The sequence below is a fragment of the Lemur catta genome, chromosome 22, assembly GCF_020740605.2.
Source record: "Lemur catta isolate mLemCat1 chromosome 22, mLemCat1.pri, whole genome shotgun sequence".
NCBI lineage: Eukaryota > Metazoa > Chordata > Mammalia > Primates > Lemuridae > Lemur > Lemur catta.
In genome coordinates this window covers 8,293,333-8,315,788 of record NC_059149.1, presented here as the reverse complement: position 1 = coordinate 8,315,788, position 22,456 = coordinate 8,293,333, and the positions used below count along the sequence as shown (strand labels likewise).

Below are 22,456 nucleotides of genomic sequence, written 5' to 3'. Positions count from 1 at the left end.
CTAGCTCACAGCAACCTCAAACTCCTGGGCTCAAGCGATCCTCCTGCCTCAGCCTCCCGAGTAGCTGGGACTACAGGCATGCGCCACCATGCCTGGCTAATTTTTTTCTATATATTTTTAGTTGTCCAGGTAATTTCTTTCTATTTTTTTAGTAGAGACGGGGTCTCGCTCTTGCTCAGGCTGGTCTTGAACTGCTGAGCTCAAACGATCCGCCCGCCTCGGCCTCCCAAATGCTAGGATGGCAGGCGACTGGCAGTGTCTTCACGAACCCATCCGTCATTTCACAGGAGCCTGCCCTGTGCCCTACGTTGTTCCGGACGATGTGGAAGTCTGAGCAATGCACAGGCCACTCCTGACTTCTAGACTTTTGACGTGGGACGGCTGCCGCCAGCCGCACAGCACGGGAATCTCCGCTCCCTCTGCCTGCCTCGCCCCTGCCCTTCCTTCCTCCCCTGTGCTCACGGCTGGGGTTGCTCTGTGGGCTGCTGGCAGCCTGGGCCCTTCTCTCGCCAGCTACTCTGTCTCCAGTGCAGGGTCAGCCGGGCCAGCCAGTGCCTGCCGCAGGGTTGTCCAACCTGGCATCACCTGGGAGCTCTGAAAACCTACAGGGGCCCGGGGTGCCTGTCCCACACCCTTTAAAAACCCTGGGGATGAACCATGGTTCGTTAAAAAATCTCCCCAGGTGATTCCCCTAAGCAGCCTTCCAGAACTTTTTCCTACCAACCTCTGTCTTGCCTGCAAATCTACTCAGACCCCCTCGTCACGATGCTTTCTGTCACCCTGTAGCCTGTGTCTCAAACTCTCTGTCCCCAAGTCTTTGTCCCTCTTTTCATTGTGGCTCAGTCCTTTCCTGCTTATTCCACCCTCTTCTGGTTCTTGTCCCACAAGGGCCCTGCCCAGGCCGTGGGAACTGCAAACTGAAGTGACACCCAAGTTGGAACCTGGGCAATGTCGTCCCGGAGAAACATTGTTTGCCAATGGTGGACCAGACTGGTACCAGTCTTCCGGCACTTTATGAACTCAGCAGGCTTATTCTGGACTCGTTTGGGAACTTAAGCACCATGCAAATAGTGTTTTCATTTAAAATTTGAGGAGTCCACTATGCAAAGCAGTAAGATTTGCTCATGCCCTCCCTGCGCTTACTATCTAGTAAGAAGAGACCTAAACTCAGGGGAAAATATGCTGCCACACAGAGTCCAGGGCCAGAGTTTGTCCTCTAGACCAGCCGTTCTTAAATGTGGGCCTATCGAGGGATCACTTGGGAGTGTTTAAAAAACATACACGTTCTGACCGCATGCCACTCAATTCTGATTCAGTGTTTCACATTGGAGAAGGAGCTGGTACGTGAATTCAGAGACAGGGGAGGTCAGAACAGGCTGGAGTCGGTGGAGGGGGCTTCGTGACGAAGGGGTCCTGAGTTTGTCCTTCCCCTAGAGGAGTCCGAGCCGTGGCCAGGGAGGCCTTGTACCGGCACCCTCCCAGCTGCTGTTTCTGGGTGTCCCTGCCCTGACACCTGGCTGCCGAGGCCCTCAGCTCAGGCGTGTTGGCGCGTTCTTCCTTGATCAGGAAGCGTCTGCCTGGGGCTGCTGGTGTGCCACCCCGGCCGCCAGCTGTCACCATTAATCTTCTAGGTCCAGTAATTGGGGTAGACACCGAGCATCACTTTGAATCAAGCTTCAGAGACCCCACGCTGTTTCTTCCTGCGTCATCCATTTCCGCCCAGGTGGGGAGGAAGGTGGGGGGAAAATCGGCCTTTTCAGACATTTGTCATATTTTCCTGGCTTCTGGGGATGGAGAGGAGGAGGCACATTTGAGCCCAGGAGCAGACCCCTGGGGTAACTGGGCCCGCACGGCTGCTGCTCTATCTTCCTTTCTGCACAGGGGAGCTGCCAGGGAGGCTGGGACTGCGGGTGGGGCAGCCCTGGAGGGGTGGTGGGGACATGGAGTAGTTGCAGTCTGGTCGGCTCCTGTCTGTCATTAGGAGTGGCTTAGTGTCCGCATGGCTCCCCGAATCCCACTTCGTCACTCATAATTCAGGACTGGGCTCTGGAGGCCTCGGGCTGTGGTTTAGGGTGAGGGCACAGAGTTGTGCGAGGGCAGCTCTGAGACTTGGCATTTGCATCTTGTAATTAGCATGCGGGAGGGGGCCAGGAACTACCACACGCCGGGCTCGCTCCACGCATTTCCACGGAATTCTCCCAACCGCCCTACGAACAGGGCTTATTATCTCCGTTTTATAGGTAAAGAAGCTCGCCTGCGGTCACAGAGCATTAATGTCACAGCTAGAATTCCAGCAGCTCAAGCTTTTAAATTACAGCGTGCTGCTTCTAGGCCATTGGCAGGGGAGTCAGGAGACTTGAGCTTTGGTTCAGGCTGTGCCACCAATTATGTGACCTTGGACGAATCCCCTCACTCGCAAGTCACTTTCCTCAACTGCGAAACGGGGTGGAGGGTGGTGGCAGATGCTCGGTCCCCAGCAGAGGCCTGTGTCTCCCCGTGTCCCCGCAGCCCTTGGCTCCAGTGAGGCCGTGCAGAGGGGTCTCCCGGCAGCCCGAGTCTGAGCAGAGCTGAGTCAGTGCCTGGAGTGGTCCGTGCTGCCCTCGGGGACAGCGTCGGTCACTCCCGTGCCTTTTGGGGAACGGTGGCTCCTCCTCGGACTCTGACTTCGGGGCTGCAGGCTTGTTTCTCCCCACCCAATGGCGGTTTCCTAAAAAGATAAAAAAGCAGTCACTGTGTCGTTGAGAAAATTGTGTAAGTAAAAGTATAAATCAGATCATCCACGGTTCAAATGCTAACCTGGCTACTCAAAGGTGGCTTTTCAGTTCAGCACCTCCTTTGCAAAGGGAGGCAGGTAGAGTGCAGAGAGAGTCCTTTCTCGAGGCCTCCCACCCTAAAATCCTGGGGTTCTGAGGATCCTTCTTTTGTGGTATTATCCCTGGATCCACTTTCTTGCTTGGATTTGCTTCAAATAATGCCTGTTTATTTAGATAACTGGGGCTAGAAGGACTCTTCCCTGTCATCTGAGACATTTCTTAAGGCCATCTCCTGGAATATAACGGATCATTTCACTGCTAATCTTTGGGTAAATTAACTAAATTCTCTCTATCCAAATCCACCTTCTTTTAATTGCCTTGAGATGACTCCAGGTGCTGGGAGCTTCACAGGTTTTTCTTTGAGGCTTTTGGCAACAGTTTAAGAGGTCACCAGGAGCTAGGAAAAGTGTCCCCGGTTCTTGAGGGAGTGGATTTTCCAAGGTAGACATAGGAACTCCAGAGCTGTGATTTCTAATCTTGACCGTTCCTTTGGTATGTGACCGTCCCTGTGTCTTCATTGCCTCATCCCTGACATTGGAGAAATTAGGAAGCTAAGGAGCTTATGCTCAGGTGGGCTCTGTTGCCAGACATGGTGCCTGTGAGTTGCTTGCTGTTTTAATGGTACTTACTTGTGTTCCATTGTGTACAGACACCGTTCCATTTGCTACTCACAACAGTCCTGTGAAGTAGGCTGCACAGATCTGTTTCTTTTATTTCTATGCTGTGTGGGTTTGTACCCTATGTATTACGAAAAGAATTTTGAAGTGGCTTAAAACAGGACAAAGTAAATGAGATCTCAGCACAGAAAACATAATAGCCGACACTTGTTGAAAGTCTTCTATGCACCAGAGACAATTCCAAGTGCTCTTAAATGTATTAGCTCATCTTTACACCTGTCTGAGGAGGTAGGTACTATTATTGTCCCTGTTTTTGCAGAAGGGAAAACGGAGGCTCAGTGCTAGCCACTGTACTCGAACACCTCTCTGTAGCAGACAAGGCTAGAGGTAATGTTAATGCCACAGGCTCCCATCAGGAATCCTGAATTGTTTTCCAGGAATTATTATCACTGTTTTACGGGTGAGGATTGTGAGCTGAAGAATGGTTAAGGACTTGTTCAAGGTGGCCAGGCTGGAAAATGGTCTAAACAGAGCTGGGGGCTTGGGCTTCTGTCTCTTGGTGCTGTTCCACAGCCTCGAGTGGCATCCGTCTCAAAGTGAAATACGCGTGTCTTTCAGAACCTGGCACTTGGGGCAGGAGCAGTCGGATCTTTGCAGCTGACCTACATCTCGAAGGTAATGTTGGCCTGGAACTCTGGGAATTCATGTTCTCTAAGTAGGTTCAGTATCTAAGCAAGAGGGAATGTCACATCCTTTGGGCATTACTATTTGGGGACGGTGCATGGGATTAAAATGCTCCCTTTTCCTCAGACGTCGCCGGTGGAGGCCTTGGGCCGACTGGGTGGCTTTAGGGGTGGTCATGCAAGCTCTCGCAGGGTGGGCTGCAGCCTCACACGCCTTGGACAGTCAGGCGGTAAAGCTCCCAGCTCCTGCGGAGGAGGTGGAGGTGGTGGCTGAGCTGGAGGTAGGGGTGGGACGTGACCTTTTTTGTAATTGGGACAAAAAAGAATACAAAAGCAACCCCAAATCCAGGAACTGGGAAGGATTCTCCCAAAGGGCGCAGCTAAACAGACAGCTCCGAAAGTGTCGGGCTTTGCTGGAATTTTTATAAATCACCTGGCAGATTCCTACAGAGGGAAAGCTAAGAATGCCTGGAGAAGCTGCCAGGATGTGCCAGGAAGACGTTCAGCTGCCAGATGACAGCTGGAGAGCCTGGCAGGTAGCCACCAAGCCACCCCCTGGTCCAGTCTGCACAGAGCAGGAAGAGCTGAGGGCCGGGGTTGGGGGCCACTGAACCATGCCCACCTGCGACTGCTGAAGTCAGCGTCTCTAAGCGGCCCCTCCCTGGGGCAGGCACAGCGACCCGTGATGCAGCCATGATGCAAAGGCTGGGGCTTTAGAGCCTCCCAGGGGGAGGAGCTCTCTGTACAGGGAGGAGAGCCAGGTGGCAGGGAGCCAGCGCTGAGCTTTCAGAAGTGCTGCCTCCCCGCACACCCCGGCTTCAGGCCTCCTGGGGGCCTCTGGTGCCTTGCCCACCCTGTCCCACACTCGGGGGCTTGAGCTGAGTGGCCGCTGTCTCCCCCTTGTAACAACCAAGCTCTGGGAGCCCTCCACCTCAGAGGCCAGGAGATGAGCCTGGAGGGGGCCCCAGGGCCTCAGGAGGAGAGCCCACCTTTAGTGGGAGCTGCAGGTGGGGTCTGGCAGACACAAAGGCAGGTGCCAGGCAGGGCAGCATGGGGTGGATTAGAGAGGGCAGATAATGACCTCAGGGGAGGGGGAAGGGCCTTTCAAAGTGCAGCTTTGCTAGCGCAGCTGCGGGCAGTTTGTGCATGCCTGTGGCGGCGAGGGAGCCGTGGGCCCTGTGGCCGCCTCCCCAGCCCAGCCCAGCCCAGCCAGGGGCCTGGGACCTGCCTTCCCTCCCTCTCCCATCCCCATCTTGCAGAGAGCTTATGAGGTCATTTCTCCAGGAGGTTTGGAGAAAGAGAATTGAGAGAGTGGGGGAGCAGAGAACCTCGTGACAATAAATGGAAACTGAAACCATCTCCTGTTTGAAAGGGTTTGGGAGGACTTTTTTTTTTCGGTGGAGGAAGACTGAATACAATCTCCTGCTGAATCACGATTTACAAATGCAGCTCAGATGAGGGCTTTTAGAATCCTCAGCTTTGGAGGCTGCCTGGTTTAGAAAAGACCACCTGCCTTTTAGCCCTTGCTGAGAGAGGCAGGCCTGGATGGGTGTTTTGTGTGTGTGTGTGCAAAACCCACAGCTGCCACCGGGTCGGGTTACAAGAGCTGAGAGCCTTTAACTCCTGCCTGACTCCATGCTACCAGCACACAGGGGTTTTCCCAGAAGGACGTTTCACCGGGGTGCTGGTAGCCGACCCTGCAGTCCGTGTTGTTTCTTATTCCCTCCCGGAGGAAAGCACCTGCCGCCGTGTCGCCATGTGGGGAGGCCTGGCCGGCCTGTGCCTGCCGTGTCCTCTGCTCAGGGCACGCCTCCCCCACCCTCTCCTGAGAGCCGCGCTGGGAAGATGGGACCAGCGTGTGGTCCCTGGGAGAGGCAGAGATGAACGTGCTTGATCTGAAGTCATCCACGGCGTCCACGGCAGCAGAATGAGTTCTCGGGCAAACTAGAAAATAATTGAAGGGGCCCTTTGGCCCCAGCCACCCCCCCTTCTGCCTGATGATCCTTTTCTTCTGTTCCAGCCATCTCTGCACAGCCAACCCCACTGTCCCACCCCAGCTGTGTCCCATTTTGCCAGGGCCTTGCCCTCCACTACCTATGGGGAGGAATTTCCTAGAACAGTAATTCTTAACTTTTTGTGTGTGGGGGTCATGGGTCCTTTTGAGTGTCTGATGGAAAGCGTGGACTCATTTTCCCGGTAAATGTATAGATGTGTGGACACACCCTGACTCTGCCTATAATTTCAGGGGGCTCAGTGAGCCCCTGAGGCTGGTCCAGAGACCCCACTTTAGGCCCCTTTCACTCATTACTCATCCAGGTGGCTGCTGTTCCCCTGCTCCCGATGCCACCTGGTGGGGCCAGGTCACCCAGACACTGGGCCAGAGCTGCACCAGACCTAGGAGACCTTGTGCTGCGGCTCCTCCTGCCAGAGGGGCCCCAGGTCCCCTTCCGGCTGAGGGCAGACAGGGTGGGGCCGGCCCTCACCATGCCCAGCCGCTGACAGCCGCTGCTCCTGTGGTCTGCGTTTGATCTGATAAGAGCAAGTTCCTGAGAGTCTGTTGGGCCCTGGAGCAGTCCTGTCTGCGTCACCCTACGGGGACTGGTGCCCACTCCCTCCTCACACCCCCAACCTCCATTCACTGCTGGGGTGACCATGGGACCCGCCAGTCAACCACTGTGGTGCGGCTGCTCAGCTGTGGCCACCTCGGGGGTGCAGGTGGCTGCGCTTCGGTGGCCTCGCTGGGGTCGGGCTGTCAGGCGTCCACAGCCATCTGCAGCCACACTTCTCCCTGCGGATCTTCTCTGTTCTGTCACCGTGTCCGATCACCAACACGGTGGGTGGGGTAGAGTGGGATCATTCCTCCCAGCGGGCGGGAGTTCCTCCTCCGCAGTGACCGGATGGCAGAGAGAGGCCGAAGCCACATTTCCGTGATAAGCTAGATTCTCCCTCGGCCCTTCTCTCTGTAGGGCACAGCAGCGGGTAGGTACAATTTCATGCTCCTCTTTCTGCATTCTGTGACTGCAAGGTGGGGACTCGTCTTTTTGCTGTGGCTTTGCTAACTGGGAGGCAGACCGGAGACGCTGAGGGTCCTACCTCTGCCACGCAGCCCGTCGGGGCGGAACTAGAACCGATCCGTTGATTCAGCAGCGAGCGGCTTTGCCACGTCGCCTTTCCGTGGCGAGCCACGGGGCGTGAGGCAGGTTTAGGTGGACGTGGTGCCCTCACACGTACCTGCGGACTGAGAACTGCAGAAGGGCGTGGACTCAAAGGCGAAGCCGGGCCGCCGCTTTGAAGGCGCCAGCTCCCACCCTGAGCGCGGGGGGAGCATCCCACGGGGTAGCCGGCTAGGAAGTGGGGGTCCAGGCAGAGCGTTTGTAATCCAGACAGAGATTAAACTGTCAGCCAGGGCTGCCCTCTCTAGTCAGTGGTGACTGTGAGTTTCTCAGAGACAGGGCAATTCTATTAAAAATAGAATGAATATTCTAATATTAAGCCAGAGAGGGTCTTGGAGTACGGAACAAGAAAATGCGTCCCTGAGACCACACCAGCTGCAAGCAGGACAGAACGACACACACTGTGGTTCAGGCTGCATTCGGGGGTCAGAAACGCAGGAAAACGAGAGCAAGGGGGCCCGGACCGTGATGTTCCAGACCTCCGGTGTCCTGTGGCCTGTAAGTCTAGACATGACTGAATGTGGGGAATCTGCACTCAGGATGTGTGTGTTTCCCTTTGCCTAAATCCTCATATTTTTCAGGACTTTTTTCGGTCCCATGACTGCTACCTCACATCATGGTAAACATACCAAAATGCAGCCATAGCCCTCATTAAGTATAATTGTTTGGCTATAAAGTATTTGAAAGGATTTTAATCATTTTACTATTGGAAGGACTTGGCGATGAGTAACTCATCTAATTTATTTTTGGTTCTAATTTCTGGGCAATCCTCTTGCAGACACACAGAGATTCTTGTGAACTAAGAAAACCTAAGCTACTAATTATTTGCAAATGTAATGAAGTTTTTTTTGCATGCTTCATTGAAAAATTAATGAAGTTGACTTAATGTGATGGCTCGTAGACATTTAAATACTTGTCAGTGAGTTGATATCATGCTGTTACGCAGACATTGAATTAGATATTTATTAACATTGGCTATGTCATCTTTGTTTTGTATATTGGAGGCCAAGCAATTTTTCTGGGTCTCGTACGTTTTTCCAGGCCCCGAGAAGCTCATGGGTCCTCAGCATTTTGCCCATAGTTCCAAGTGACATTATTATCCCTTATTTGATAGAACAGGAAATAATGGAGGTCACATAGCTGGGGCGCCTGTCATTTGAGACTCTCTGTCACCAAAGCCCAGGGTGGAACTTCTTTTGATCTTTTATAAGGTGCTACCTCAGTTCCCATTTGAGGATTTGGGGTGATATTAATTTTGCGTAAGGAATCTGGGCAGTTGTTTAAGAAGAACTTATAGCCAAGAGCCAGGACCTAGACAGACTGGTGGGTCAGTCCCTGTTAGACCCTAGCAGCTGTGAGCCATGAAGTGACTTTAATTTTGACTCCAGATTTGCTTCAGCTCCTGGCTTCTGAACCGCCTCCCATGCAAGCAGCGAGCACTGCAGCCCCAAGTGAGGACAAGTAGAAGAATACCCTTGGCTAAAAAGGGGATGGAGGGAATGATATGTCCAGGAGACGATACGGCAGTATGTGGAGAGTCCCAGGCTGGGTCCATGGGAAGGTGGATACCTCCTTAGAGACCTCAGGTATAGAGGTGGAGGCCTGCCCTGGGGAGGGTCAGCTACATCAAGGATAGTCACCTGGTATTTGCATATGATGGAATATGAGGGGCTGTCTCTGTTCTTTCAGTGTGTTTGAACGTGAATGATGTGGGCTCACATATGCAGACACTCAGGGATGTGTGTGCAAGGGGTAGGATTGCAAAAGCCAGTTGAAATAAAGCAACAGGAGGTATAAAAATACTTCCACTTCCTCATACCCTTCCCTTAAGTACACAGGTACGCTCTCTGAGTCCATCAGCCCCTCTCTGGCCATGTGGAAAGTGCCTGTTTTCATGGCTGAGTGGTCAGGGTAGAGGTAAAGGCAATTGGTCTGTGTCTAAATGCGGCCGGTGGTGCCCCGCCACCTCTTTCTGTGTGCTCGGACTGGAATCGCTGTTTGTAGCAGTACCACCTTCACCTGGGAGAACTGCTTAGGGAGGGGTCTGTGGTTGAAAGAAGAGAGAGGAATGGAACCCTGAGGGTGTGAATTAGGCCAGGACAGCTTCAAGAACTCAAGAGAATCAGCTGGAAAAAAATCAAACAACCCCATTAAAAATGGGCACAAGACATGAACAGAAACTTTTCAAAAGAAGATAGACTAATGGCCAAAAAATATGAAAAAATGCTCAACATCATTAATCATCAGGGAAATGTTAACATTGACTGCCACACTCGGAAAAAAAAAATTCCTTGGGGTCATCAGAGAAATGCAAATCAAAACCACAGTGAGATATCGCTTAACTCCAGGGAGAATGGCTTTTATCAGAAAGTTCCAAAGCAACAAATGTTGGCGTGGATGCAGAGAGACAGGAGCACTCATACACTGCTGGTGGGACTGCAAACTAGTACAACCCCTGTGGAAAGCAATACGGAGATACCTCGGAGAACTAATAGGACTCAATGGCTTTTGAAAGTATTTCTTGCAAAGACAAAGGTTAACACAGACATCAAGATAGTGCTTATCTCTGAGGGGTGGGGACTCCATCAGGGAGGGGCGTAGAGAGGGCTTCTAAGAAATAGGAATGATAGTGGCAGTTTCTTAATCTGGACAATGAGTTTAGGGTTTTCACTTTCTTTTATTTTTAAATGTACACATAAGTTTGATATACTCTTTTTATGTATGAAAACTTTCACAATAAGAAATTTTCAACGCTGTTAGAAACATACTCATGTTTCTTTTATTTTTTATTTGATTTAGGTGAGCATAGCTACCCCAAAGCAGAAACCAAAAACTCCATTTTGCTTTGGTAAGTACTGGGCCAGGGGACGGGTTTTCTTAACGCTTGTACAGCAACTTCCTCTTTTGCGTGGAGACAGTCCTGTGATCACATGTGACTGTGTCCTGTGCGTATGAGTGACTTCAATCACAGCGATGATCCTGGGTGTCAGGTGATATCACTTTCCTTGGTCTCGCTGCAGACTGTTAATAACATTAGCACAGAGGTATAGGGACCAGTAACATTTCAGTTTTCTTTTTCTTTTGGTTTTATGTTTTTTTAATTGACAATAACTGTACATTTTCATGGGGTACGTAATGTGTAGTGTCATTAGCTTATCCATCGTCTCAAATATTTATCTTTTTTCTGGTTTTAATTTCATTTTTTTAAATTGGTAAATAATAATTATACGTATACATTTCAGTTTTCTCGATGCCTCAGGGTGGTTGCAAAATGTCTCCCAGAAGTTTCTGGGAACCTTCATCCTAGAGCTGAGTAGTTGGCGTGCCCAGAAGGGTGGAGGCCTGGAGGAGGCCGTGTCAGGAAGGGGAGAACAGAAAGGAAGGAACGTTCTGTTGAGCGTCTCAGTGTTGCCCGCAGAGCGACCGTTTTGAGGGATGATGTAGGAACCAGAGCCACTCGGTGGGTGCCCCACATCAGGGAATCGTTGTGAATTCAATGAATGGGTCATTGGTAGTTATCTGGCTCCCACTGTGTTCTCAGAACTGTCCTAAGTGCGAAGAGCAAATGCTCGCAAGTAGTTTCTGTTGCGTATCTAGCGTGGTTCTGAATGAAACCTTCACGAAGGCAGGGACATTCCTCTGCTTTGTCGTGTGGCGTCCTGAGCACTTACACTGATTCCTGGTGCATCGTGGGTGCCCAGGAGATGTTTGTTGAATGAATGAAAGAACTGATGAACTCTGTGTCTACCCCATGAAGCTCACCTCCTACAGCCGCGGCTGATGCAGGAATAAAACAGTCTCTTGAACTGCTCTCTCTCCCCACTTCCGATGGGTTCAAACGTCTTTGGTGCTGTCATTCTTCCATTTCTTTCAAACATCACAGCTAAGCTCAAAAATGACTCTCAGATTTTGTGGTCATCACATCTAAAAAACATATTATAGTAATAAACCTAGAAGTATATTGTTGACCCAGTGGGATGCTCAGAGGAAAGAGCAGGGTGACAGTGAGACGAGGTCCCGGATTCGATCTCAGGCAAGCTTCGTTCCATCCCAGCCACAGACAAGGCTCCCGATCCAGGCCAGTCGTGTCTGTGGGACAAAGCCCTGAGTGCCAGCACGCCTGTGACCCTGTTAGCACCCGCCACAGAACAGCGCAGTAAGGCTGCTGCTGTCAGGTGTCGTTCTTGTGGCCAGTGGGATCATCCTCGTTTCTACAGGTGGGAGGGAGGGCGAGCAGGTGTGACCTGCTGCTTCCTAGATGTCCACCCAGGTGACTCGGCATCGTGGGGAATTTCTTGATCTGCATCGTGGGTCCGTCTGTCTTGCTACCTCTGTGGACCCTTGTTGGGTCGTTTGCATTCTGACCTGAGCATCTCCCCTTCTTCTCCGTGACTTTTGCAGTGATCAATGCCCTGTCCCAGAGATATTTCCTTCAAGCCAACGACCAGAAAGACCTGAAGGACTGGGTCGAAGCCCTGAACCAAGCCAGCAAGATCACGGTACGTACGGTTTCTCCCCCTTTCCCGGGGTGGCAAGCGTGCCCCTTCCCAGCATGTGTTTGGAGTTGGGGAAAAGCTCCGACGGCAGCGGGGACCTTCCCAGGGGCCTGGCGCACACCCGGTTCTCCTCTGCCCCTTCCCGAACCTGGGCTGCCCGACCACGAGGTGAACCCGGAGTTTGAGTTTGAACCAAGTTCAAGGGGAAGTTTCTGGAGCGTCCCCTTCGTGCTTCCTGGGAGGGCGCCGGGGCAGTCATGGCTCGGGTGATTCTGGGACGTGAGTCAGAGCGTGGGAGGACTGGAAAATGGATTGCTGGCTGGAGGGGAAAGGCTTGTGGGGGGGTTGTCAGCACCGGTTCCTGGACGCTCTCTTGCTTTCGGAGCTGCTTGCAGGGTCCGTCCGAACCGGCCACCGGCCTGGCCTGGAACTGTCCTGCGAGGACTCTCGTTTTCCTTGACTTGGCTGATGAAGAATTCCTTCCTTCTTCCTTAGCCTAGACATACAGAAGTACAGAAGAAGAAAGGGGAAAGGCTAAGAAGGAAGGAGAAGGAAAACTGTATGTTTTAGAATAAAGTCGACCTTTCATCAGTGAGACAGGCGGACTCTTGGCTTATGGGCCATGGTTTGGACGCCGAAAAGTTTGAGTTTCTGTGTTACACAGCCAGAAACACTCACATTTGAGGGACTTCTAGTAACAACAGCTCTGTACTGGGGTAGATCGTTCTCCCAGATACCTCAGAGTTCCTGTGAATAAAGGAATAGAAATCTGCTCACCTGTCGAGCGTTTGTGTTTCTTCACCCACACCGAGCACAACTGAGTCATCTCAGCAGTTTTGCTTGTTGGCCTGTTATTCTGATAAACCTTGATAAACCTGTGAAAAGAAAGCGGAACGGCAGGCAGGAGGAAGCAAGGTTGTTGCTAGCGGGCTCACTTGTGCCACTCGGTGTGCTTGGGTGCTGGTTTTAGTAAAGGTTTTCGTCATTCATGTTGGGGTTCCTCACCCTTTGGCATCCTGTACAATTTAACATTTCTTTCTGTGTCTAATACTTGATTATTATTATTATTTTTCTTTTGAAACAGAGTCTCACTCTGTTGCCCTGGCTAGAGTACTGTGGTGTCATCATAGCTCACTGCAGCCTCAAACTCCTGGGCTCAAGCGATCCTCCTGCCTCAGCCTCCTGAGTAGCTGGGACTACAGGCCTGTGCCACCACGCCTGGCCAATTTTTCTATTTTTTGTAGCGATGGGGTGTCGCTCTTGCTCAGGCTGGTCTCAAACTCCTGAGCTCAGGCGATCCTCCCATCTCAGCCTCCCAGAGTGCTAAGATTACAGGTGTGAGCCACTGTGCCTGGCCTGAGTCCTTATTTTTGAAGCAAATATTAGACATATAATATTTAAAGAACTGGGTTCTCTCAGAATATGAGTATTCATGTATTAGTTTCCTAGGGGTGTTGTAACAAACTGGGAAGCTTAAAACAATGGCAATTTGTTCTGGAGACTAGAAGTCAGAAATCACAGTGTCAGCAGGGCCCCAGGGCAGAGTCCCTCCCTGCCTCCCTGCGTTCCTTGCCGTTCCTTGGCTGGTAGCTGCATTGCTCCGTCGCTGCCTGTTACCCTAGAGCCTTCTGCCCTGCGTGGCTGCATGTCCTGTCCTCTTACAAGGACATCAGTCATTGGACTTAGGACCCACCCTAAACTAGTATGACCTCATCTTAATTTCACTAATTACATCGGCAAAGACCCTATTGCCAAATAAGGTCCCATTCTGAGGTGATAGGTGGACAGTTTTGGGGGGACATTATTCCATTCACTGCATTTCTCAAAAAGGCCGAACACGAAGCAGTAAAAGTAAAGCTCGGCTCGCCCCTAAGTTGGGTGGTTCTCACGGGGGGCTAGCGACGCCCGGTGGGGAGAAAGGTGAGCCTTGACAGTTTGATGTCACATTGCAGATGAGACCCATGGGGATCTCCCTCGTCAACGCTCCATAGATGAGGGCACACCTTTAACCATGGCCTCTGGGATAGGGACAGACCAAAAGAGCGACCTTGTTTTCAAGCTGTGCAGCTTACTGACGGTTGAGTTTGTCCTCCGTGGGCTGATGTAGAGTCTTGGGAGGGAGAAGCAGCTTTGGACAGGCTCTGCTCGGTTTGTCAGAAGCAGCGTGTGGTACAGGAACGTAGGCAGTGACAACCGGTGGTCCTTAGGGTGGGCTGACGAGATTCTTAGAGGAAACACAAAGCCAAGCTTCTGGGAGTCCTTCCTGGCCACAAGGAACTCCAAAATTTACTTCCCTCCTCGTTTGCTGGGTTTCAGGAATTTATTTAGGTCATTTGGGGAAAATTTCTGCTGTTCCATGGTAATTGTATCACTAAACACCCCAGCAAAAAATCAACATCCCTGAAACATTTGGTCACATAATAGCAAAACTCATAGAAAGTTAGGAAGGATGGCTTAGGTAGGTGGTGATATTTAGATATTTAGAATCGGGCAGTCCTAGGGGCAGATGACTTAATTTTAATAGCTTGAGTTGACCTCATCTGTAAAATGGAGAAAATCGTGTCTACTTGACAAGATTGCTCGAAGAGTAGAGGTAAGGCGGCAAGGAGCTCAGCACGTTGCCGGGAATGGATGGGGCCCGAGGAGATGGTGACCACTGTCATTGCTCAGTCAGCCAGAAGGAAGGGAGAAGGTGGGATTCCTAGCCTGACTCGGAAAGGTCATCGCTGTGTGTATGAACTGGGTGTGCAGGCCGGAGAGAGGGGGTCTCATCTTCTTTGTGGGGACTCGGTGTCATCAGATTTGTGTCACTCCCTTGAACAGATGTCACGTGGTGTGGTCTTCACCCCCTGTGCTGGCAGAGTTCTCATACAGCTCTGAGCTCTGGAAGGATCCTTCGGTCTTCCTGACTGCAGGCGTCGCGCCCTCCCGACGGCGAGGCACCGTGATGCCGTGGCTGGCGCACCTGCTGGCAGCGAGGGTTTCGTCTCTGTTCAGTTATTAATCGTGGCTTTGGGCGGATGACCTGACTGTTCCGGGCCGGTGTTTTTTCCTTACCAAATGAAAGATTCCGCCAGAGTTTGTAGACTCTAGTACGAGTGAGTGAAGTGGACAAGGTGGAAGAAAAACGACAGCAGGAATGAGGATAAATGACATCTGACCTGTGTGGGCTCCGCACGGGGGAGAATGGTGGGAACTGGTGCAGTCTGAAGAATGCGCTTCCCGTCTAACAAGGGAACTGCTGTGCAGCTGCAAATCTGGGTTTTTGTGTGAAATATCCCAAATTTTAAATATAGATTCAAATGCATACTGCATAGGATAAGCAAAACATAGTTTGGGCCAAGTCTGCCTGCGGGTCACCAGTTTGCAACCCTCGGCCTGTGGTTTCCAATCAACTATAAAAATTCTCTGACGATTTACTGAGCGATGGGACTGTGATGTTGAGGAACAAAGAGAACTCATTCTTCCAAAAGGGCTTTGTTTGCAAATATTAGTACCGTTTGTGGAGCGCTCATTAAAATATCTCGTAATACATTTTGATTTTTATTTATGTTTCTAAAGTGTTTCAATTTATATTCTCTATCATTTGACAAGCAAAACAAGGCCTATGACGTAAATACCATTTCTCTTTTCATTTTCTGCATGAGATGGGTCAGGCCTGGAGAGGCTCTGTGATTTGCCACAGGTCACGCAGGTGGTTGGCGAGAGGTCGAGAGCTATACCCCAGGTCCTGGGCTCCCAGGCTCACGCACCCCCCTCGTTCCATCCCTTTGACCACACGCACTTTCACCTGCCCTACCTGCCCGGCATGCCTTTCTCTGCCTTTACGTTCCCAGTTCCTTCTCACACTCCAGGTTGCATTTCCTCCTTGGGAGATACCTCCCCTACCCTCTCCATGTCAAGCTGTCTTCTATGTCAGTTTCTCTTTATGTTCTTTTTTTTTTAATTTTAAATTTTTAATTATTATGAGTACATAATTGTTGTATATCTTTATGAGGTATGTGTGATGTTTTGACACAGGCATACAATGTGAATTAATCAAATTGGGGTAATTGGGGTATCCATCACGTCAGGCATTTATCATTTCTTTGTGTTAGGAACATTCCAATTCCACTCTTCTAGTTTTTGTTTTTTTGGGAAATGGAGTCTTGCTCTGTTGCCAGGGCTAGAGTGCCATGGCGTCATCATAGCTCACTGCAACCTCAAACTCATGGGCTCAAGCGATCCTCCTGCCTCAGCCTCCTGAGTAGCTGGGACTAATTTTTTTTTCTATTTTTAGTAGAGACGGGGTCTTGCTCTTGTTCGGGTGGGTTTTGAACTCCTGAGCTCAAGCAATCCTCCCGCCTCAGCCTCCCAGAGTGCTAGGATTACAGGTGTGAGCCACTGCACCTGGCCTCTTTTAGTTATTTTAAAGTATCTCTAACTTATTGTTGATCATAGTCACTTTGTTGTGCTGTCATTGTTCATTCTATCTAACTAGATTTTTGTACCCATTAACCACCCCCACTTTATCTCCTCCTCCCCACCACCCTTCCCAGCCCCTGGTAACCATCATTCTACTCTCTGTCTTCATGAAATCATTTGTTTTTAATATTTGGCTCCCACATATGAGTGAGAACACGTGAGATATGTCTTTCTTGACTTGGTTTATTTCACCTAACATAATGTCCTCCAGTTCTATCCGTGTTGTTACCGAGGGCAGGATTTCATTCTATTTGTGGTTATATCATATTCCATGGTGTATATGTATGACACTTCCTTTATCTATTCATTCGTTGGCAGACGCTTGGGTTGATCCCGAATCCTGTTTAGTTTCTTTTTGCTACTCACCGCCCTTTGTAATTAACCTGATTGTTTGTTTTGCAACATGTACATATTTTTTTGGTCACTCTTCCCGACTTGCATGTAAGCACAGTGAGGGCAAGACCTTTATCTATTTTGTTTCATGTTTTATCTGGTTTCTAACCAGGGAAGGGCCGGCTCATAGTAGGTGCCCAGTAAAGTTGTGGAGTCCGTGTGCATCTGTGTGTGGGGAGTGGGTTGCTGACCAAGTTCTCGTGTTTGCATGTGGGTGGATGGAAGGGCTGGGGAGAAGGGAGTCCGACTGTAATTTGGTACATTAGCTTTTCTCATGGCTTTGGCTCTCTGCTTTTCCTAAGCTTTCCGTTCCCTGTTGAGCACGCTGCCATTCTTCCCAGGTACCCAAAGCTGGGAGCCTGCCTCTGGCTACTGAAGTCCTCAAAAGCATAGCGGCCCCTCCGACCCTGGAGAAGAAGCCACAGGTGGCCTACAGGACAGAGATCATCGGAGGGGTGGTGGTCCACACACCCATCAACCAGGTGCGGGGCCTGGCTGGGGCTGCCGGGGAGCGGGAGGGTGTGGCGGTGGCCGTGGTGTGCCAGTGGTGTGCACAGGGGACTGGGCAGGGAGGTGGCTGGGTGGGAGTCGGGGAGCTAGTGCAGGTGGGCTGATCAGGAGAATACAGGGCAGGGGTGGGGCTGAGTCGCGGCAGTGCAGAAATTGCAGCAGATGCAGGAGGTGAGCACTTGTAAAACCCGTGGGAAATAGGCCCAAGCAAGGCAGAGAGGCTGGAAATGAGCCCGGTGACCCTCCTCCCGTCTGGGTGGTTGCCCCTCTCCTGCTTTGCGCTCTCTGCCCTTCCCGTTGTCCCGGGTCTGCCCAGCCTCCCTGAGCCTTGTCTGGCAAAGCACCCGTAGCGTGCCTGGCGGGAGCAAAGGAGGTCGATGTTCCTGTTTATGTCTTCTCTGACATGGTGGCAAAGAGGCAAGAGATTGTGGCGGAGGGAGCTGGCGGGGCAGGGGCGGAGGGAGGTGCCAGCCTGACACTGTTCCCTTGCAGAACGGTGGGGACGGGCAGGAGGGGAGTGAGCCAGGCTCCCACGCCATCCTGCGGAGGTCCCAGAGCTACATCCCCACGTCGGGCAGCCGCGCCTGCACCGGGCCCCCGCTCATCAAGAGTGGCTACTGTGTGAAGCAGGGGAACGTGGTGAGTGTCAGCGCAGGGGCAGGACCGGGGTTCTGGGGGCTCCCGGGAGCCCGTGGGTGAGGATGGAGCAGAGGGGAGAGGAGCTTGATAGGAGGAGCCTCCGCTTCCACCCCTGAGGTTTTGGGATCACCCACTCGCCCCCCCTTCCGTCTGAGGCACTGCCCCGATGTGCAGAAGCCTTTGCCCTGCCGCCTGCTGGGAGCCTGCCTTCCCTGGGGCCGGGTCCCCGTGAGCTGCGCGTTGGGACACCCTCCCCAGGCTGGCGACCTCTCCCTGATGACCTGCTCTTACGTTTCATTGCAGCGGAAGAGCTGGAAACGTCGCTTCTTTGCACTCGATGACTTTACCATCTGCTACTTCAAGTGTGAACAGGTTTGTAGTAGCTTCAGGGCCCTTCGGAGAGGCCGTGGAGGCTCTCGAATACACGCATACTCACCCCCAGGAGGGCGCGTGAGTAGAGGCGTGGGCACACGCAGGCTTCAGAGGCACCTCTGTCTTGTCCCCATTCGTCCCGTGTGCACCTCTTTACAGGGACGTTAAAATGTCCCCCCTGCAGTGAACTGCTGTGTGGTCAAAGGCATGGAGCATGTCCTTCTTAGAGTTTCTTTTCTTTTTTTTTTTTTTTTTTGAGACAGGGTCTCTTGCTCTTTTGCCTGGGCTAGAGTGCCATGGTGTCAGCCTAGCTCACAGCAACCTCAAACTCCTGGGCTCAAGTGATCCTCCTGCCTCAGCCTCCCGAGTAGCTGGCACTACAGGCATGCGCCACCATGCCCGGCTAATTTTTATTTTCTATATGTATTTTTAGCTGTCCAAATCATTTCTTTCTATTTTCAGTAGAGATGAGGTCTCGCTTTTGCTGAGGCTGATCTCAAACTCCTGACCTCGAGTGATCCTCCTGCCTCGGCCTCCCAGAGTGCTAAGATTACAGGCGTGAGCCACCGCGCCTGGCCTTTCTTTTTCTTTTGATGACGATTTTGAGACCAGATTGTTTGTCAGCCACCTCTGAGGCAGGGGCCTTGTTCATATGGTCTGGGTCACGGTGTTATGCAAACAGCTCACTTACCTGTTTTTCCACTTTTTCCGCCAGGACCGGGAACCGCTGCGCACTATATTTCTCAAGGACGTTCTCAAGACCCATGAATGTCTGGTCAAGTCTGGGTAATTGTCTCTGCTGTTTCTCTTATGATCAAAACCTCCGTTTGTCCTCTTAGATCTCCACTTACTACCCTTCTGGTGCTCCGTGCAAGAATCTTCTTGCGAGAGCAAGGGCCGGGGGCCTAATGATTGTGGCTGACTCGCTGCATCCCGGCTGACCCGGGGACGAGGTCACGCTGGGCAGACTTACCCTCGACACGTTGCCTTACTCTACCTCCTAAGGGGAGGAGCCTACATAATAATTTCTGGTGGAGAAAGAGAAAGATTATAGAAACAAAGAAGGGAGTGGAGCTCAGATGCTTCTCAGGTGTGAGAATGATGTGGCTCCAGGAGCACCGGGGGCCTGGAGGGCGGTTGTGCCTTTGGGTCACTAACTTCAGTGCTTGTGGTCAGGTCACTGCTTGTGCCGGGGCCTCTTCCTGGAACTGCTGATGCCTTTCTCTTCCTTTGACCCTGATGTCCCGTTAACACGAGGCTGATTCACACCACCTCTGTTACTACCACTGGGCAGGAAGAGCAAGGATTTGCAATGTGTTCCTCTTTCCACTAGGAAAGGATTACCTTCCACGTGCCATGGTGCACAGGATGAGTTTGGGACTTGGCAAGGGATCTCCCAGATCCAACACCAAAAACAGATGCCCCTAGAACTAACGTTTACAAACCCCAAGGGTATTTGGGCATATAGAAATCCCCTTTTTGGCACCAATCTGCAGTCTTTAGGGACTGTGTGTTTGGGTCCCTCCATCCTGTGCACGTATAAAATCAGGGAAGCTTTTAGCAGCAGGCATGTGAGTCTTATGAAGGCATGGGACGGTCTTGCATGAAAACAACGTGCTGTGTGACCCAAGGAAACAGGCAGAAGCACTCTACTGAGTCTTGCAGATGGCAGTTGCTGAGCATAGAAGATTGGAGAGGTTCCCAGTGACAATTTATAATTAATGAAAGTGGCTATAGATATGGAAGTTCCAGAAGTGTCACCCCAGAGGTAGCAATGGGCAGAGGAAAGATAGGGCATGACTATACCCTTAGAGATCTTTGGTTGTTCCTGACCCTGGAGGGCCCGTGCAGATGTGAGACCAGCTGGGCACGTGGGGACAGCTTAGGAAACCAAGGTAGGGTTCACTCCTAAGAGTGCCTCAGACGTTTCTTAAATGTCTAATTCTGCCAGAGTCTCAGTAAAAGAAGTAAGCCAGTTAAGACCAGCAGGGAAGGAGGTCCCGAGGGCTCTGCAGCTTCTAGGCCCGTGAGACTGTTCGGCCTCTCCGGAACCCGGTGGGAGGGTCTGGGACATCTGGGTGATCAGTGAACATCTGTTCAATCGAGTTGAATTGAACCGAAAGTCACCAGGCAGCCCGAGAAGTAGATGTGAAAGCAGTGGGGATTTCCTACCTGCTTTGCTTTCACCTCCTCGGTAGCTGCTTATGTGGTTTTGCTGGATATGCATGAGTAGTTTGAAAGGTTAAAATATTTTAGCCAGAAAGAAGAGCCTTTTTTATTCAGAAACTCAGAAAGTAACAACAATCGGTGAAATGTGTTTCCAGGACTGTTCCGTGGCGTGCATTGCGCCAGACGCCTTATGGTTGACGGCGCCCATCCTGACAAAGGAGATCCCCTCGTCTCCATTCTACACTTGGGGCTACCCAGGCTCACAAAGTCTTTAAAACTTTCCCCAAATACCTTTCCCTAAGTAGAGTCAGGGTTCAGCCCAGGGCTGTCTGGGCACAGTCCTCTTGTTCCCTTCCACGTGGGTCATTAGTCTCATGCACCTCCTTAGCCCGGGTGCCCGTGGCACCGGCCACACACCTGCCATTTCCTTCCAAGTTTTCATTCATGAAGCCAATGATCCGTCCTGTGATCAGTCCCTTCTTGGAATTATTCCAATGCTTGCCGTATAACATATACTCTAACATCCAGTGGTATAATCTCACTTTCTTATGGTCTTTTATTGGGTAGGAATTAGATCTCTTAGGCCTTCTATATTCCCGGCAGTGACAAGATACATGCAGTAGGTGTTTAACACTGTAAAATGATTTTGGCTGATTTGAGGTTTGTCGCTGAGTACCAGTTACTTCTTGCCTTCTTCCTGGCAGACGTCAGGATTTGTCTACAGCCCACACCCGGTTGGAAGCACCTCACTGCTCCCACTTTCCTTTCCGCCTCTGTGGCGCCTTGTCTCCCAGCCTAGCACCGTAAAGCCAAGGGCAGGAACTGGGTGAAGCTTGGGGTTGCTGCTTGGGCGGAGGAAGGTTTTGGAAGGGGAGAGCTGGCTCCCTTAGGAGGGGCACATGACAGGGCACTAATTGAAAGCGTAGACTCTGGAGTCAGACCTGGGTTCAAATCTCCCGCACCAAGGACAAGTCATTTAAACTCTCTGAGCCTGGGTTTCCTCGTCCATAAAATGGGGGAAGTCTCCCGTGCCTCGCTGGGTAGTTGTGAAGATCGGATGAAATAACGTGCACAAAAGCCCTCGGAACACACAAAAGCACTTCACATATCTCAGCCCCGAAAGAAAGAAGGGAGGAGGGAAAGGAAACTGTAGGAGGTGGGGCGGGGGTGAGGGGTGGGCAGCGAGGATGTTAGGCAGGAGGTTTTGCAGGGAAAGGGGCTTTATCTCGTTAGAACTGCTGCTGGTGGTGGGGAAGGTCCATCTGGGGCAAAGCTTCCTGAGACTGTCTAGGAAGTGAGGCGAGAGGAGCCCCCTGGAGTGGAGGACAGATGGCCTGAAACTCCCCCAGCCCCTGTTTTTTTTTTTTTTTTTACGGTGAAGGGCATTGGTGCTCTGACCTGGGACAAATCAGATCTTCAGTGTGTATCCCAGCAAGCCCGGTAACTTTCTTTCTCTTTCTCTGTCTAGTGATCTTTTAATGAGGGACAACCTGTTTGAAATAATAACAAGTTCCAGGACCTTCTACGTACAGGTAAAACGCTCGCTCGGAGAAGACCTTGGCGGTCCCTTTCTGTGGACGGCCGTGGCCTCGCCTTTGCTTTCTCTTTTCTCTCGCTTGAAGTTTCCAGGCAGTAAATTTAGCCCCGATAGTCAGTCTGAGTCCCATTTTATTCTAAACAGGATGTTTGCCAAAAACTTCCCAACCATAAAGTAATAAGAGCAGGTTGAGCCGCTGTGCTGGGGAACGTGAGCCTGTACCAGCTGCCATCAGTCGCTGGGCTCCAGCTAAGCAGAGAAAAGGAGAACTGGTCAGTGATTTCACTTCTGCTTTGGAGGGTATTTATAAGTCCCGTCTGTGTGTGGACATCGCTGTGTGCGGAAAGACAGCAGCGCAGAGGGCCCCGTGCGGGCCCCAGGTGCACGGCCAGCTGCACAGAGAAAGCCATTGTTTGGGCTCTGATGGTTCACTTTCCAGAAGCTTCTCCCCTCCACCCACGGCTTTGGAGTTCTCCCAACTCCTTCTAAAGTCATAGGAGCTAGAGAGGCAGATTTCCAAGCAGGCCCTGGACTTTCAGGGCCGCGTCCTTAGCCAGCCTGCGTAGCCGTCCCCAGAGAGTGCCTGGACC

At 51.5% G+C, this 22,456-nt stretch overlaps 1 protein-coding gene across 1 annotated transcript in view; it reads left to right on the top strand.

Annotated features, from left to right (window-relative positions):
- PLEKHA2 (pleckstrin homology domain containing A2) overlaps window positions 1-22,456 on the top strand; it is a 73,655-nt gene that overhangs the window by 22,839 nt on the left and 28,360 nt on the right. The window contains exons 3-5 of the mRNA XM_045535842.1: window positions 4,049-4,105; window positions 10,086-10,134; window positions 11,688-11,785. Of these exons, the coding sequence (XP_045391798.1) occupies window positions 4,049-4,105; window positions 10,086-10,134; window positions 11,688-11,785 (204 nt within the window). The remainder of the gene's footprint in view (window positions 1-4,048; window positions 4,106-10,085; window positions 10,135-11,687; window positions 11,786-22,456) is intronic.